This window comes from Labrus mixtus, chromosome 17 (genome assembly GCF_963584025.1).
Source record: "Labrus mixtus chromosome 17, fLabMix1.1, whole genome shotgun sequence".
NCBI lineage: Eukaryota > Metazoa > Chordata > Actinopteri > Labriformes > Labridae > Labrus > Labrus mixtus.
This window is the reverse complement of record NC_083628.1, coordinates 19631415-19645527: the sequence shown is the minus strand read 5'-3', so window position 1 is coordinate 19645527 and position 14113 is coordinate 19631415. Positions and strand designations below refer to the sequence as shown.

Below are 14113 nucleotides of genomic sequence, written 5' to 3'. Positions count from 1 at the left end.
AATCAATACTCTGATATCAGCGCGAGGATTAGGAATTATTTCCCGCAGTAGTCAGCTGTGTCATTCATTATCATTAGACTTTTCATCGGCCGATCAATAACTTATCACTGATAGAAGGACGAGGTCTCTGCTCGTCTGCACCCTCGGATCAACAGGGAGTTTATCATCAATTCTATTTGAAGCAGATCAATAACACACTGGCCTGAAGAATCCTGCAGGATCATCATTAATCTTGCGCTTTAACACTGAATTACAATAAAGACAGTACGAGATGGAAACGGACAAAAGGAGAAATAAAGGGACGGATAGATGAGAAGGAATGTTACAAAGCAAAGTGAGGAAAAGTCAACGATATGTTTTTTTGATTAACAAGATTAAATAAGATGAGCTAACAACATTTACTGTGAGAAATAAGAGATGATATATCTTTAAACTAGTTAACGAGAGACAATCATTAAGATTAGGACACCAAAAACAGCGTAATTTAAAATGAAACAAACAAGACACAAGCGAGACAAGAATCCTAAACGTCATCACCCTCACTAATTGGCACCAGGTAAACAAATTAGTAATATTTTTATATGTTGGCTCAAATCTGGACAATCAATGTGCTAAAACTGCAACGTAGCTGCACCACAGTAGCCGAGGTCGTAGCCACAGACTGGCTGTTGTCAGGTTCATGTACCGGCTCTCTCTGCTCTACTACCTGGATGTAAACAAGCATAGTGAAGAGACAGCATCCCGCAGGAGCAGCGCGGTTAGGCAGTAATTTGATCTAGAAAATTGATGTAAAAATGTTCATTGGCTTTGTCAGGTTAAACTGACATATCGTCCGAAGCGATGCACAACCACATTTAGCACGGGCATGTGGACGCTAACCTGCAAGGATTGGAAGGCTGGAGGTAATGGCGAAATGTTCAATAAATGGTGCTCAATTTCGACTATTTTCTAAACACTTTCTTACCTTTAGACGAGCAGGTAAGTCTGAATTTAAATTTCAGTTTAACCAACAAGGAAATTCTCTAGGAACATCCCTATTGGCCATTCTGCATGTTTTTTTTTACTGATCAGGTTTGGCAAATGAAGAGCTGTGATACCTAAAGGAGTGCCTTTAAAATGCATTATGTTTATTAAAAATATAACTTGAAAAATGAAGATGAATGGCACGATCGCAGCACAGTTTTCATTAAATATTCAGAGCAGGAGAGCAGGAGTGAGCAGGATATTCACACACAGACGCAGAGCAAAGTGTTGACTCCTGAATAATACACAGAGAAAACAAATCCTCCTCTGGATCACTGCAAAGCTTCAGAGATAAACCTGCTCAGCCTTAATGCTAACAGAGTGCTGATTCCTGCAGCATTGTTCAAATGACCACACCCCCGACTTATTCACACACACGTTATTCATCCACAGAGAGACAGAACGTGTGTGACGAGGGACGACACATCAGAGGGGGAAAGAAACAGACAAAACAGCATGAGGACTGTGGACGTGACTTTGTGCTGCAGGCAAATAAACCCAGGTAAAGTGTGATTTTATTAGAGCGGCTGGATCTTTTAAGTTAGACCTCTGTGCAACCTGAGGCCCCATGAAGCTGTGAAACCTGCCCTCCACAACAGGAACGATAATATGTCATAAATTTACGAACACACACCAGAGGATAACAGGTTCTTTACGGCTGTAAAGCTGCTTTTTAAATATCTGAACGCTGCATGTTTCCACCACTTTCCAGCCGACCTTTGGCAAAAACTGTTTGATGGATTTGTGTACATTTTGGATTCCGCTCATGTTCTCAGTAGCTGTTTGTTGTTGTTGGTACAATGTTCAGAGTCTCAGAACTGAAAGCACGTGAACACCAAGCGACAAAACTCCGGTCTTGAAAAATGGAGCAGATGAGAAGTGCAAAATCCTGCAGTTCATCGAGCGTCCACTAGAGGCTGGCTGCAGGAGAGCCCAGAAGTCACATACACCACTGCCAAAAAAGCGGTTTTTACAGCTTAAATAAACATGTTTATTGCCTGATAGAAAAAACTAAATAGATCTGATTAGTTATTGTCATCACTGGTACACACTGGACGGGGTTTTTTTTTTTTTAAATGGCTCTGATTTGATTTTGAAAACGATTCGTGTTATCCATAGTTAGGGGCGAAGCTGACATGATTGACAGGTGGGCACGATTAACGGTTCATCAAGAGGCTTAAAACCCGCCTCAGCTCCAGCTCTCAGCCTGTCGTTAGGTTGACTGAAAGTTAGACTGAGACAGGATTTACAACATGGCGGCTGCTGCTGATGAGCCTCCAGAGCCCCCTGCAGGAACAGATGGCTGACGTCACTCAGGCTTCAAACATTCATATTTACAGTCTGTGGTCATTACTCATGGTCACTTTACATAGCAGCCTCTACCATCAGCATGTGGATGTGTAGGTGAGACTTGATAGTGCTTTGAGTAGTGCACGCTCAAGTCCATTTCCAAAGACAGTGAAAAAGCTCACACAACAGAAGGTGCTGAGGATACACATTCATAAAAGATGCATCCAAAAGTACAATTTTACAACATTGCTTGTTCTTAATAAGAAAACCATAAGGGAACAACTTTAACAGCGGATCAAAGATTTATATAAAGACATTATGTTTGAGAACACACAACGATTGTTTGTGTACAGTGGGAACACACTGAAGTCGGAGAATGACTTCCCAACTCAGAGACTGGGACCATCCGAGGAACTCATGATTGCAACATGACTAGTTTGGTTCAGTGTAAAAATCAAAGTGACAGACTTCCTTCAGGCCTTGTTGCAGGATCTGTGTTGAAAAAACAACAACTTATGAGCACATATGCATTAGATCAGTGGTTCTCAGGTGGTCGTGAACATGTGAATGGAAAAAAAACGTGTCAAAATGTCTATGAAGCTCTCTTAAAACATGTTGGTTTAGTTCCTCCGCTTCATTCCATCACATGTTTTGTACCATCTGAGGTCCAAACTGCTCTATTTTTCATTCAATAAATCTGACTGGCAAAAAAAAATATCAGAAATTTGGGTCACAATTTTCATGAAGGCGTTGATGGTGGGTCCTTAGGCTAGACCAGTTGAGAGCCATTGCATTAGTTCACAGTGCATTGGGGTCCTCCCAGACCTCATGAGGCTGAATATTATTTAGACCTGGTCTGACTCAAGTCCAGAGTCGCGTTCATAAGAGTTTACTCGTGTCCTCCTTACCTCGCCCTTGAGGCAACTCAAAGAAATCAAAAGAGGATTTTGGTTTAAATAACTGGTGTAAGCAGGCCTGCAGGATGTGGTGTCCCGGTGTATCACTTGAACCAACAGTCTGCAGGTTTTTATTCACACCAAATATTGAAGGAATGCCTCCACTCATCTTCAGGATAAAAGTAGTGTCACTGTGGACAGACAAGCTGAAGTCTTCTGTGAATGCAAACAGGACCTTCTCCAGTAAAAATAACTTCTGCTCTTCAGACGTTTTTCCTGAATCGGTGTGTGAGGCTTTCATGAATGATTCTGGAGAGGGAATGTGTGTGTGTGTGTGTGTGTGTGTGTCTGTGTGTGTGTGTGTGTGTGTGTGTGTGTGTCTGTGTGTCTGTGTGTGTGTGTGTCTGTGTGTGTGTGTGTCTGTGTGTGTGTGTGTGTGTGTCTGTGTGTGTGTCTGTGTGTGTGTGTCTGTGTGTGTGTGTGTGTCTGTGTCTGTGTGTGTACTTTAGCATCCACATGAATAAACGCTCAGTCTGACTAAAATATTCAGCAGAGGATTTTACAGCTGAGCAGCTGAAAAGAGATGGACACACGTACACATGCACGCGCACACACACACACACACACACACGCACACACACACACACACACACACACACACACACACACACACACACACACAATCCCACATAAATACTGAGATACACACCAAGTGGTAACGCAGCTGATCCAGCAGCTACACAGGGAGTGAGTTAAAGTGTGTTTCAGTGTGTGTGTGTGTGTGTGTGTGTGTGCTCTCATACCACCAATTAGCTTAATTAAAGTGTTTGGACTTAATTTATTGACAGCAGGAGACTCGGCGAGAGAGAGAGAGAGAGAGAGAGAGAGAGAGAGAGAGAGAGAGAGAGAGACAGACAAGCAGCTCTCAATCAGATCCTAAGAAACATAAAGAATTAGAAACAGTAAGCAATTCTAAAGCGACTTTTTGGGGAAAATTCAAGTTCACCATGGAGCAAAAAATCATTCATAAAACCTGCTGAGGTCAGATGCTTCCAGTGTTGATGTGTTATTTGATTAAAAATATTCTGATAGCCAATATTTTAGAAAGGCGAGTTTCTTTGAGCTTTGAGTAACTTCTCATTGGAAAAAGAAAAGGTAAATTATCTGATTCAAGACTCTTAAATGTCAATATTCTCTGCTCTCTCTCCTCCTTCATGACAGTAAACTGAACGTCTTTGGTTTGACATCAAAAAACACAACATTTCAGAATGTAATGTTTGGGAAACACTGCACAACTTTATTTTCACTATTTTCTGACATTTTATATACCAAACAAATGCCCGGAGAACGGAGGAAACATTCAACAGATTGAGCAACAATGAGGGGAAACACCTAACAACACATGACTGATACAAGTCACCTGTAATGTGCAACATATTAATATTCATCACTACAGGTTATATTCATTATATTTAGACTTTAACACCATGGTCATGTCTTTAAGTCTGTGCATGATTCAGGTATCTGTCTTTTAGGTCGTTCCTTTAGCAGGATTCAGGTTAAACCACCAGTCTGTATGCAGCTGGGGAAAACAGTGTATGGGCCTATTAAGAAACTACGACATGTTAGACCTGGTTCTGTCCAGTAAATGCCAGGAACACCTTGTAAAAGTCATCCAGGACATCAAGAAGCATCATTGTGAGAATAAGCAAAAGCTCCTGGAGGGCAAATGATCCGGCCTGAAACCTGCTTCAAAAAATCCTGATCAAACCAAAAAAATATATGCATAAAATATGGCTAAAAGCAAGAAATACGTGAGTTGAACCAATCAAATGTGCCATGCTTGGTGAAACTGAAGGTGAACCAGCTGCAGAAATCAGTCACAAACCTGCTGCTCACTCCATCAGACTGTTGAATCCCACTGAAAGCCACTTTAAGCCAACATGATCACACCAGCAGGATTCATGTGAGACCCAGTAGGGTGAAAACCTGGTCAATCTGAGCCAAAGCTGCAGACTGAACCTGATCAGTGGATCAATAAACTCGTTATATGAGTTTAAAAAAAATAAAAACAGCAACACAAATCACTCAAATCTGCTCACAGCAGCAGCCTCAGGCGCGATCAGAGCTGCTGAAGACCGGAGAAATCCATCTAAAGCCGGTCAAACAGTCAGAAAAAAACCCGGTTCAACCCGGTCACACCCGAGTCCACCCGGGTTAGAGGCAAGGATTAACCACCAAGCCTACAGGGAGACGCAACAAATGTGTCTGGTCTGCGGCAACCAGAGCAACCACACACCCGCGCACAGGGGCTAAACCCGCAAACACACGCGCGCACATACACACACAGTGGGATATAAACACGCATATTTCTCTTTTTTTTTCCTACTCACCGTGCGCTGAGGTGTGAGCATTCAGCAGCCAGCAGAGCAGCAGCAGGTAGATTCCTCCTGTCCTCCTTCTCCTCCTCAGCACCAGCACCTCCCAAACATCAGCAGTACATCCACCCCAAAGCAGCTCCATGCTGCCCGGCTCCAGTCCCACAGAGGAACCACCGAGGAACCACCGGAGCAAAGAAAACACCCAAAATCCTGCTGTTTCTGAATGCGTAAAAGAGAGAAAAATCCTCCACAGAATCCAAGCCAGCCAAAATCACATAATAAGAAACAAATCACAGGGTTGTTAGTCAGAAATGTGAGGAGGAGGAGGAGAGAGAGAGGGGTGAAACAACCTCTCCTCTCCCCAAAAAAAGAGCCCTCTCGCTCGGGCTTGGATCCCCCCAAAAAAAAAGCCCCAAAAGAAAAGAGAAATCCCAAAGAGAGACTGAAGCAGTTAGTTTCCGTCTTTTCAGGGTGAGAAATAACTTCCAGAAACTACGAAGGCAGAGTCTCCATCACTCCTGTCCGGTGTAGATCATTCCCATTCACACAGAAGCGAGGAGGGGGGAAAAAATCCACGCTGCCTTCCCGGAGGTCTGCTCCGTCTGCCGGGGAGGACGGATGGAGAGGGTCGGAAGAGGAGGATGAGGAGGAGGGGGGAGACGAATCCAATCCTCTCTCTCTCTCTCTCTCTCTCTCTCTTTTCTCTGTAGGTCTATACAGCTGGAGAGAGAGGGGGAGTAGAGAGACATAGGCAGAGTATGGAGCCATTGATCTAAAGGAGCTGCAGGTAAAGCCCGGAGCCGGAGCTGAGGGGAGGGGAGCGGGGTGAGGAGCAGCTGGAGCCCGGCCGGCAGAGGCAGAGCAGCGGGGAGAGATTAGCTGAACTCTTCTGCCCTCTCTGGTCACAGCCGGAACTTTTTACTCTTCAATCACAGACGGAACAGAATATTCATAAATTCATCAGGTTGCTCTCAATTTCTGGGAAAATGTATTTTCTTTTTTAACACATTTATAAATTTTATTGGAATATATTATGTGTTTGTGATCTTATTTTGTTTCCAAGGAATAAAATATTATTTTTTTTCTTCAACAAAAGCAAAAGTATAATACAGCTGGGGAGTCAAAAATTGGTCTAACCCTCTACATGTATTTTTAAACGGAGCCTCCCAGGACCAACATGAAAATGGCAGATACACTACTGTCAGAATTAACTTACATTTAAACATGAATAGTTTTCATTAGAACCTTAACCCTTGATATTTGTTGGTATAAACTTAACATTTTAACATCCCAACAGAGAATGCCTACACACACTTGATCTTAAGATTTATATCCCCTCCCCCCTGAGATCTCACTCCAGGTTGGGGACTCTACAATTCATTTATCCAAAGTGACATCAGAGAGTAAGAACACGAGCAAGGATGAGAGGAGGAAACAACGTCAGTGAGTGTAAACATCTGCAAGTGTGAACGCATATTTTACTCTGACTTTACCCTAGTAAATTTTCCGCTTGAAGTCAGGATGAGCTGACGTGAGAACATCATTCAGGCTCTTTGGGTGATATTGTGATCGTGTCCAACTATATAAAGCAGGCCAAAATGATTCTGTGTATAGTGAGCTCTGTTTCTTTGTCTGCCACCTCCTCATCGTTCTTTTACCATCATGTATTGCCTCCTGAGACTTCCCAACTCTCTCTTTCAACAGGGATAGTCTCCAGCTGAAAGATGCATGTGTGAACAACCAGATCAAGAAGTTTTCAGGGAGAGTCCTCCTGAAATTTTCTAATCATTTTCATGTGTAAATGTCTATACAGTGAAAATGTGTTATACGCCGTATTCACATTTTCACTCCTGAAAATTTCTAGAGAATTTCAAGCAGGGTCTGAAATCCTCCTGATCTGGTCTCTTGGGGTCTCAGGAGGCAAGACATGATGTCAACAGAACAACGAGGACGTGGCAGACAGAGTAACAGAGACTGCTTTACAAACTATCATGAGAATTTTTGGCTTTTTTATCAAAGCTATGTGTAGATCGACAGAATCACTCAACAAAACAGCAAAACCTACTGATACTGCAGTGGTTTAATTACATGCACAGAGATCACACCGGCTGCATGTATAAAGTCTCTAAAGCATGGAAAAAACATCCTCACCCCTACCTACAAGTGCAAAGTGAATTCTCCTGATTATCAGCTCACTAAACGTCACAGGGAAATGTGTTTGCTTGTGTTCACACATGCAGCTCACCTTGAAAACTTCAGGAGTTATAAGGAGCGCTGATAATGTGGGGCGATGGTAGAGTAGGAACTCTAGAGTCTGCAGTCCTCGACGCATTGATCAATGGTTCGACTCCCGTCCATGACCATTTGGTGCACTCTCTCTTCCAAACATTTCCTTTCTCTCTTCTGCTTTGCCTGTCCAATCAGGCCAAACACGACATAACTTTGTCTTTGTGATGCCACAGCCACTCTTCACCCACACTCTGCCCTCATTAGTTTCCAATACATCAAGTTTTCTTGAATCAACACAATAGATTTGCTCCATACCTGGTTTCACTTATAATTTGGGAATTGAAACCCTATTTTGAATCAAATTGAGACCTCAAGATGAAAATAATTAAATCAATTTCATGAGAATTGAAAGTTTCACACCCTGATTGTGCTGAAAGTAGACAGGAAATGTTTGGAGGAGAGAGTGGGGGGATGACTTGCAGCAAGGTGCTGAGGTTGGATTTGAACCCAAGGCTGCTGGGACGAGGACTGTGGCCAGTATACATGGGGTCAGCAACATAACCGCTAGGCTATATGTAGCACCCAATGCTTTTAACAAGAAAAATTGTCAGCCAAAGTGTTTGTGCTTTTTTGCACTTCACACTGATTGTTATCTTTTACAGAACCTAAACTGGGACTACAAACAGAAAGTAGAACCTTAACACATTGTTGTTTCTTCTCCACATTTCTATTTTTAGAGACGGAATTTATGGAAGATAAACAAACACAGGGACTGTAGAGCTTTGTCAGTTGTGTTTGGAAACTTCCTAGCACTTTGCAACCTTTATGAGTGACACACACATGCGCACACACACACAGAAACCCACAAATACATAACATCACAGACAAACACACACACACACACACACACACACACACACACACACACGCACACACACACACACACACACACACACACACACACACACAGAAACCCACAAATGCACAACATCACAGACAAACACAAAGGCACACAAATGCAGAAGATCATCAGTGTGTGTTTCCGCTCTCAGTGCCAGTCTGATCAGCTGATAAGAAACCTCACACGGAAACACACACACACACACACACACACACACACACACACACACACACACACACACAGACACACACAAAATTACCTAATTACTGATTATCAGACTGTGAACTCACTGCAGACTAAACACTGCAGGTTGGCATTGTGTGCGTGTGTCTGTGTGTGTGTGTGTGTGTGTGTGTGTGTGAGAGAGAGAGAGAGAGAGAGGGAGAGACTGTCTGACAAAGCCTTCTTTATTCCACATTGAAAACCTTCCAAAAGGAGCCAATTAGAACACAATACAGCTGATAGCTTGTATTTATCCGACTGCTGGCCCCTCCTCATCACCTGCTGGTGTCCCTGATGGAGGTCTGCATCTTCAATAAAGACGCACAGACCCTGATTTACCTCAAAATCCTCAGAGAGATTTTCCCTTCATGCTGACAAAGAAGAAATCCAAAGAATTATTTTTTTTTTTTTGACTGATTGAAGATGTTTTGCTTTTATTTTGAAATGCAGTTTAAAGCTTTGTACCAAATGACAGCTAAACAACCGTGAGTGTATGCACTGGTTTAAAATCTTAGAAGTCGTACAAAATATTGAGAATATTTAAATTTGTCTTCAGTCATCGCAGCATCACATTTTTTACCTTTCTCTCAGCCTGTGTTTTAATCTCAAAGATCAGCCGCTCAGATCTCACAGCAGTGTAAGACAATGAAACCCCAGAATGTGTCCATGTGTGTGAGAGCGTGTGTGTGTGTATGTGTGTGTGTGCGTGTGTGTGTTGTATGTTCTCACAAACGGATATTAATGTCAGACGGGAAATTAAAAGCCAGGTTTGTGCGCCTGTGTGTGTACAGCACAGGGGTCTGTAATAGTAGACTGACTGAAATGAACATACACACACACACACAGTTGCCCTTGTACTCTCTTGGATTCGTCGTCGGTGGAGGACTGGAAAAGAAAAGACAAACTCTGCAGATGTCCGCAGGTCTGCAGACTCAGACTCAGACTTCAGTACACACCTGTCGATTCAAAATAGAATGACCACCTTGTGTTTATTTTCCTCCACAGAACAATCAAGCCACAGTCTACATCCCGCAGTGTTTCTAACAGGGTGACCGCCATTTTTGACAGGATGAGATATTTCTACAGCACAAGCACAACATTGAATGTGAATTTTTGCTTCACAATCATCTACACAGGAAGTACACAATGCCAGAGAACTTCAGTGTCCCTCTAAAACAGGGACAGGGGAGGTATGAAAAACACCAAGAATACCAAACATCGGTAATACTGGCATACAAAGAAACGAGATGGTGTCAAAACTCAAGGTGTGAAAACAGTAGCCCCCCAACGACTGAAGCGTGGCTTTGCTCTCTTCTGATAAAGGTGTTTGACATAATCAGAGGTTGTGTTTGAACAAGATGTGTTCCAGTGTGGATGGACAGAGGTGGCACTGGCATCAGTAACAACAGCAATGAAAACAGTGGAAACTCAGGTTCCCAGTATGCACTGCTCCAGGGGTTTGGCTCGCTGCCTTGTGCATTGTGATGATTGTGTTGTGTGTGGTACCTGCAGATGAAGCCAGAACATGACATAGACAGACAACCAGCCACACTCACACCAACAAGATTTTAGACATTTAGAGTCACCAGTTAACCTAAGGAGCATGTGTTTGGACTGTGGGAGGAACCCGGAGAGAACCCACACATGCACTGGGAGCATACTAGGGTATGCAGACTCCACACAGAGAGAGGCTCCTGTCAGACGGGGAGTCAAACCAGGAACCTCCTCCCTGTGAGGTGACAGCGCTAACCACTGCACCACCGTGCAGCCTCAGTTAAGGGTCCAACGTTAAAATTCAGGTCATGTCCGTTTGATAAACTGGCACATGAGTAACATGTTCCAGTCATCAGGCTGAGACTGAACCTGAGCAGGACTTCACACTCGTTGCCTGTGTGTAATTATCCGTCTGTCCACTCTGTTAAACAATCCCCACTCTGCTAATTCTCTTCATTTTACACTCATCAGCACAGTCTGGGATTCAAAGGGCTGCAAATGTAATGAGTTCTTTAATGGCTGATAATTAATTGAATCAATTTTTGTTCCTCATGCAGCACAGGCGGCACAAAAGCACTACACAGTGTGTACGCACAGAAACAATCATTTAAATAAATATTTCATATAACCTGGAGAGGCAGAGAAAAGTTAAGCTTCACTCCTGTAACTTTTTTAATCATGATTTAATTACAATTCATTGTGGAGCTGAAGGTTCTGATTTTGTTAAATGCTGCAGATGGTCCACTAATGATTTTAGTCAGCTTAGTGCTCAGGACAACTCTTAATTGTCTGACAAATGATCAGAAGTAAATTACTGTTCAGGAAACTTTCCCAGAAGATTATTTTAATGACGCGTCATCTGAGATTTTAAACTCATTTGCTGAAAGCTGTATGGCACTGACAAGCTGTCGATGTGAACTCAAACTAAGAGGGAAGACGAGGACTTACAGGAGCCCGTCATGCACCAAAGGGGAAAAATGAAGAGTAATTAACTTTTATTAAATCTTTTTAAACTAAAAACTGGAAAATTAAGATTCTAACAGTCACCAGAAGTGTCCGTTTGGCTCTTGAAACCTTTTTGAGCTTTCAAAAATCTGTTACCTGTTATGAAAGGTAAAGAGCTGGATAGAAAAAGAGAGAGTGACCGAGCGGGAAGCTGGACTAGAGGAAATATTGGATGTTACGTTAGACATTTCTGCAGCAGTCTATCGCGTCCTTACAGTCATCCAAAGTGGTTAGCTAACACCATCTAGTGGCTAATATTCACAGAAGAAAAACACGTCCGCTATCATTTCTTTTGGTCTGGGAAACTCCCTCTGACCGTTTATTCTGCGCATGCTCACATTACCTCTTAACGGTGCACGCAGGCACACATGCTCTAATAATGACGTCACTGGGTGAGCTATTTAACATGGCTTTGCACTTACATTCAGTAATATGCTTAACACTCCCACTCAAAGACATGTTTATAGCTCTCTATAGTGGTAAACAAAAACCAGAATTACAGAACTCTAAAATAATCATTTGGCATATTGACAGTGTTAATAACAAAAATAAAAACTTTACACCTGTCAGTACACTTCACTCTCTCTAAACTGGGGTTTAAGGGGTATTTGCTTATTTGGACTGTTATGTAAGAGCTTTAAGATCACGCTCCTTCTGTGTCAATTTATGTGCAGTGTGAGGCTACGAGCTAACTAAAGAGCGCTAACATTAGCATGCTAACACAACAATGCAGCTGTTGCAAAGGACATTTTTTTCCGCTGCTTGCGCTTAACGGTGCTTAACCCTTTGACTTGCATTGTAACCACGCGGTTGACCTTTTTTCCGCCGCCATATTGCTGTATTTAAAACTCTGAAAACTTATCTTTGGCTGTTTATCCTCATTCACCTCATTGAATAGTGTATGTAACCCTGATTATGTCCAATGGGTGGCGCTGCTGTACATAATTATCATTGTCTTAAAACTGTGAAAAATACCGGGAGTGACTCGGCGCTGGACAGCTCCTCAGAAATCTCACAGAACAAGAGCAAACGTCCGGGTAAAAAAATAAATCTTTTCACATATCTTTTATAGACCTTCTAACAATCATATTTTAGTTGAAGGAAATAAATTTGACAATAAAATATCTACGATTTCTCAGAAAACATGGTTGACCGCTCGGTTGAGTTGCCAGTCTACACAAACGGCCTGGCTCAAGTCACTCATTGCTTATTTTGTTCACCTTCTCTAATCATTGCTACTCATTAAATTTGTTAAATACATTATAGGTTATTTTAACAAGTTCTACTCTCTGTGATGTTTATATATGAAAAAAAAATGAAACATTTTGTTGCAGATATGAAAGAAATCCATTCATGCCCAAAGTAACCCTAAACAGGCAAGTCAACCAGCTGGTTGACCTGCATATCTGCTTCCTGATTGGGTAATCTGAAAAATATAACCTGAAATGTTGCTTAATGAAGAGGCAGGAACACAATTTTACCAACAAATATTTTTTTTGCAAATGGATTTCTTAGTTTGGAAGTCAAAGGGTTAATAAAGGTGCATTCTAATTCATAACTCCATCATGTTTCCGCGAGTGTAGAGGGGTTGGAGGTGTGTCTCTGCAAAAAGTTACACATAATTCCTTTAAGTTTTCACTAATTATTGTTGTACGCTATTAACCTAAAAAAATTAAACTCTTCTCATCAGGATTCATTTTGAACTGGATGTTGCATATTTATTGTGTCTTCCTTTAAAAAAGAGCCAAACAATCAAAAGTTAAACCGGACAGGTACCATAAAAAATCAAGGCTCCACACAGGATCCATTCAACAAGATGTCCATGATGAGCCTGAAACAACAGAGTCTTATTTATTGGAGGGTTCATGCCAGCTGTAGAAAACTCCCCTGCTCCTCTTCCTCCCTTCATTCCTCCACATCTCACATTCCTCCCATCTGCACCTCTCCATCCTCTCCCTCCATCCCTCGCTGAGCAGCATTGATTAAAGCCTCCGTCCTCTCCTCCCTCTGTTTGCCGTTCCTCTGCTGCTCTTTGTTTTGCAGATACGATCCGACTTCCAGCAGGCAGACACAAACAGCGGCTTGTTCAGTCCATTTAGCTGCTGTTTGGACTGCAGCTGCATTACAATCTTATCAGGGGAGTCTCTGGCACACCGGCACTGCTAATAAACTGATAACACCTCCGAGTATCGATTCTGGCCTCAAACAGGCAAACTACATCCCATCGTCTGGCCAGCACCCATAATTAACAGGTTTCAGCTTAAAGTAGGCTTTTCACATGTTTGAACACATGATGGATCAATAATTTACACGTCATGTTGAGACGGATCATTCTGCAACTTGTTGCTTCACATCGCAGACTGATGTCCTTCTTCCACCGCGACTGGTTTGAATTGATTTCACCTCAAATCAACCTGAAGAGATTAAACTTCTTACACACACATAAAACATCACAGACAATTTTCTGTTTCTTATTAATTCATTTTTTTTTTAAGTTTAATTATAATAAATTGATCACGCACCCCAACGGCAGAGACGGCTAGGAAAGTCTCCCTAGTGGTGTGTTCAAGGACAGATGTCCGGGGGTCCTTGAACATACCATCTGAGATGTCGGAGGGTCCTAGAACACACCACTGTAGAAATGGAATAGAGGCCATTCTCCATGTTGAGGG

General features: G+C 42.3%; 1 protein-coding gene and 1 long non-coding RNA gene across 2 annotated transcripts in view; one reads left to right on the top strand and one right to left on the bottom strand.

Moving 5' to 3' along the window:
* LOC132991771 (uncharacterized) overlaps positions 1-2369 on the top strand; it is a 127246-nt gene extending 124877 nt beyond the window's left edge. Inside the window, exon 2 of the long non-coding RNA XR_009676263.1 lies at positions 2241-2369. This is a non-coding gene — a long non-coding RNA (uncharacterized LOC132991771). The remainder of the gene's footprint in view (positions 1-2240) is intronic.
* dcc (DCC netrin 1 receptor) overlaps positions 1-6217 on the bottom strand; it is a 240628-nt gene extending 234411 nt beyond the window's left edge. The window contains exon 1 of the mRNA XM_061060638.1: positions 5603-6217. Coding sequence (XP_060916621.1) covers positions 5603-5732 — 130 coding nt within the window. The 5' untranslated portion in view covers positions 5733-6217. The remainder of the gene's footprint in view (positions 1-5602) is intronic.
* Positions 6218-14113: the final 7896 nt, after the last annotated feature.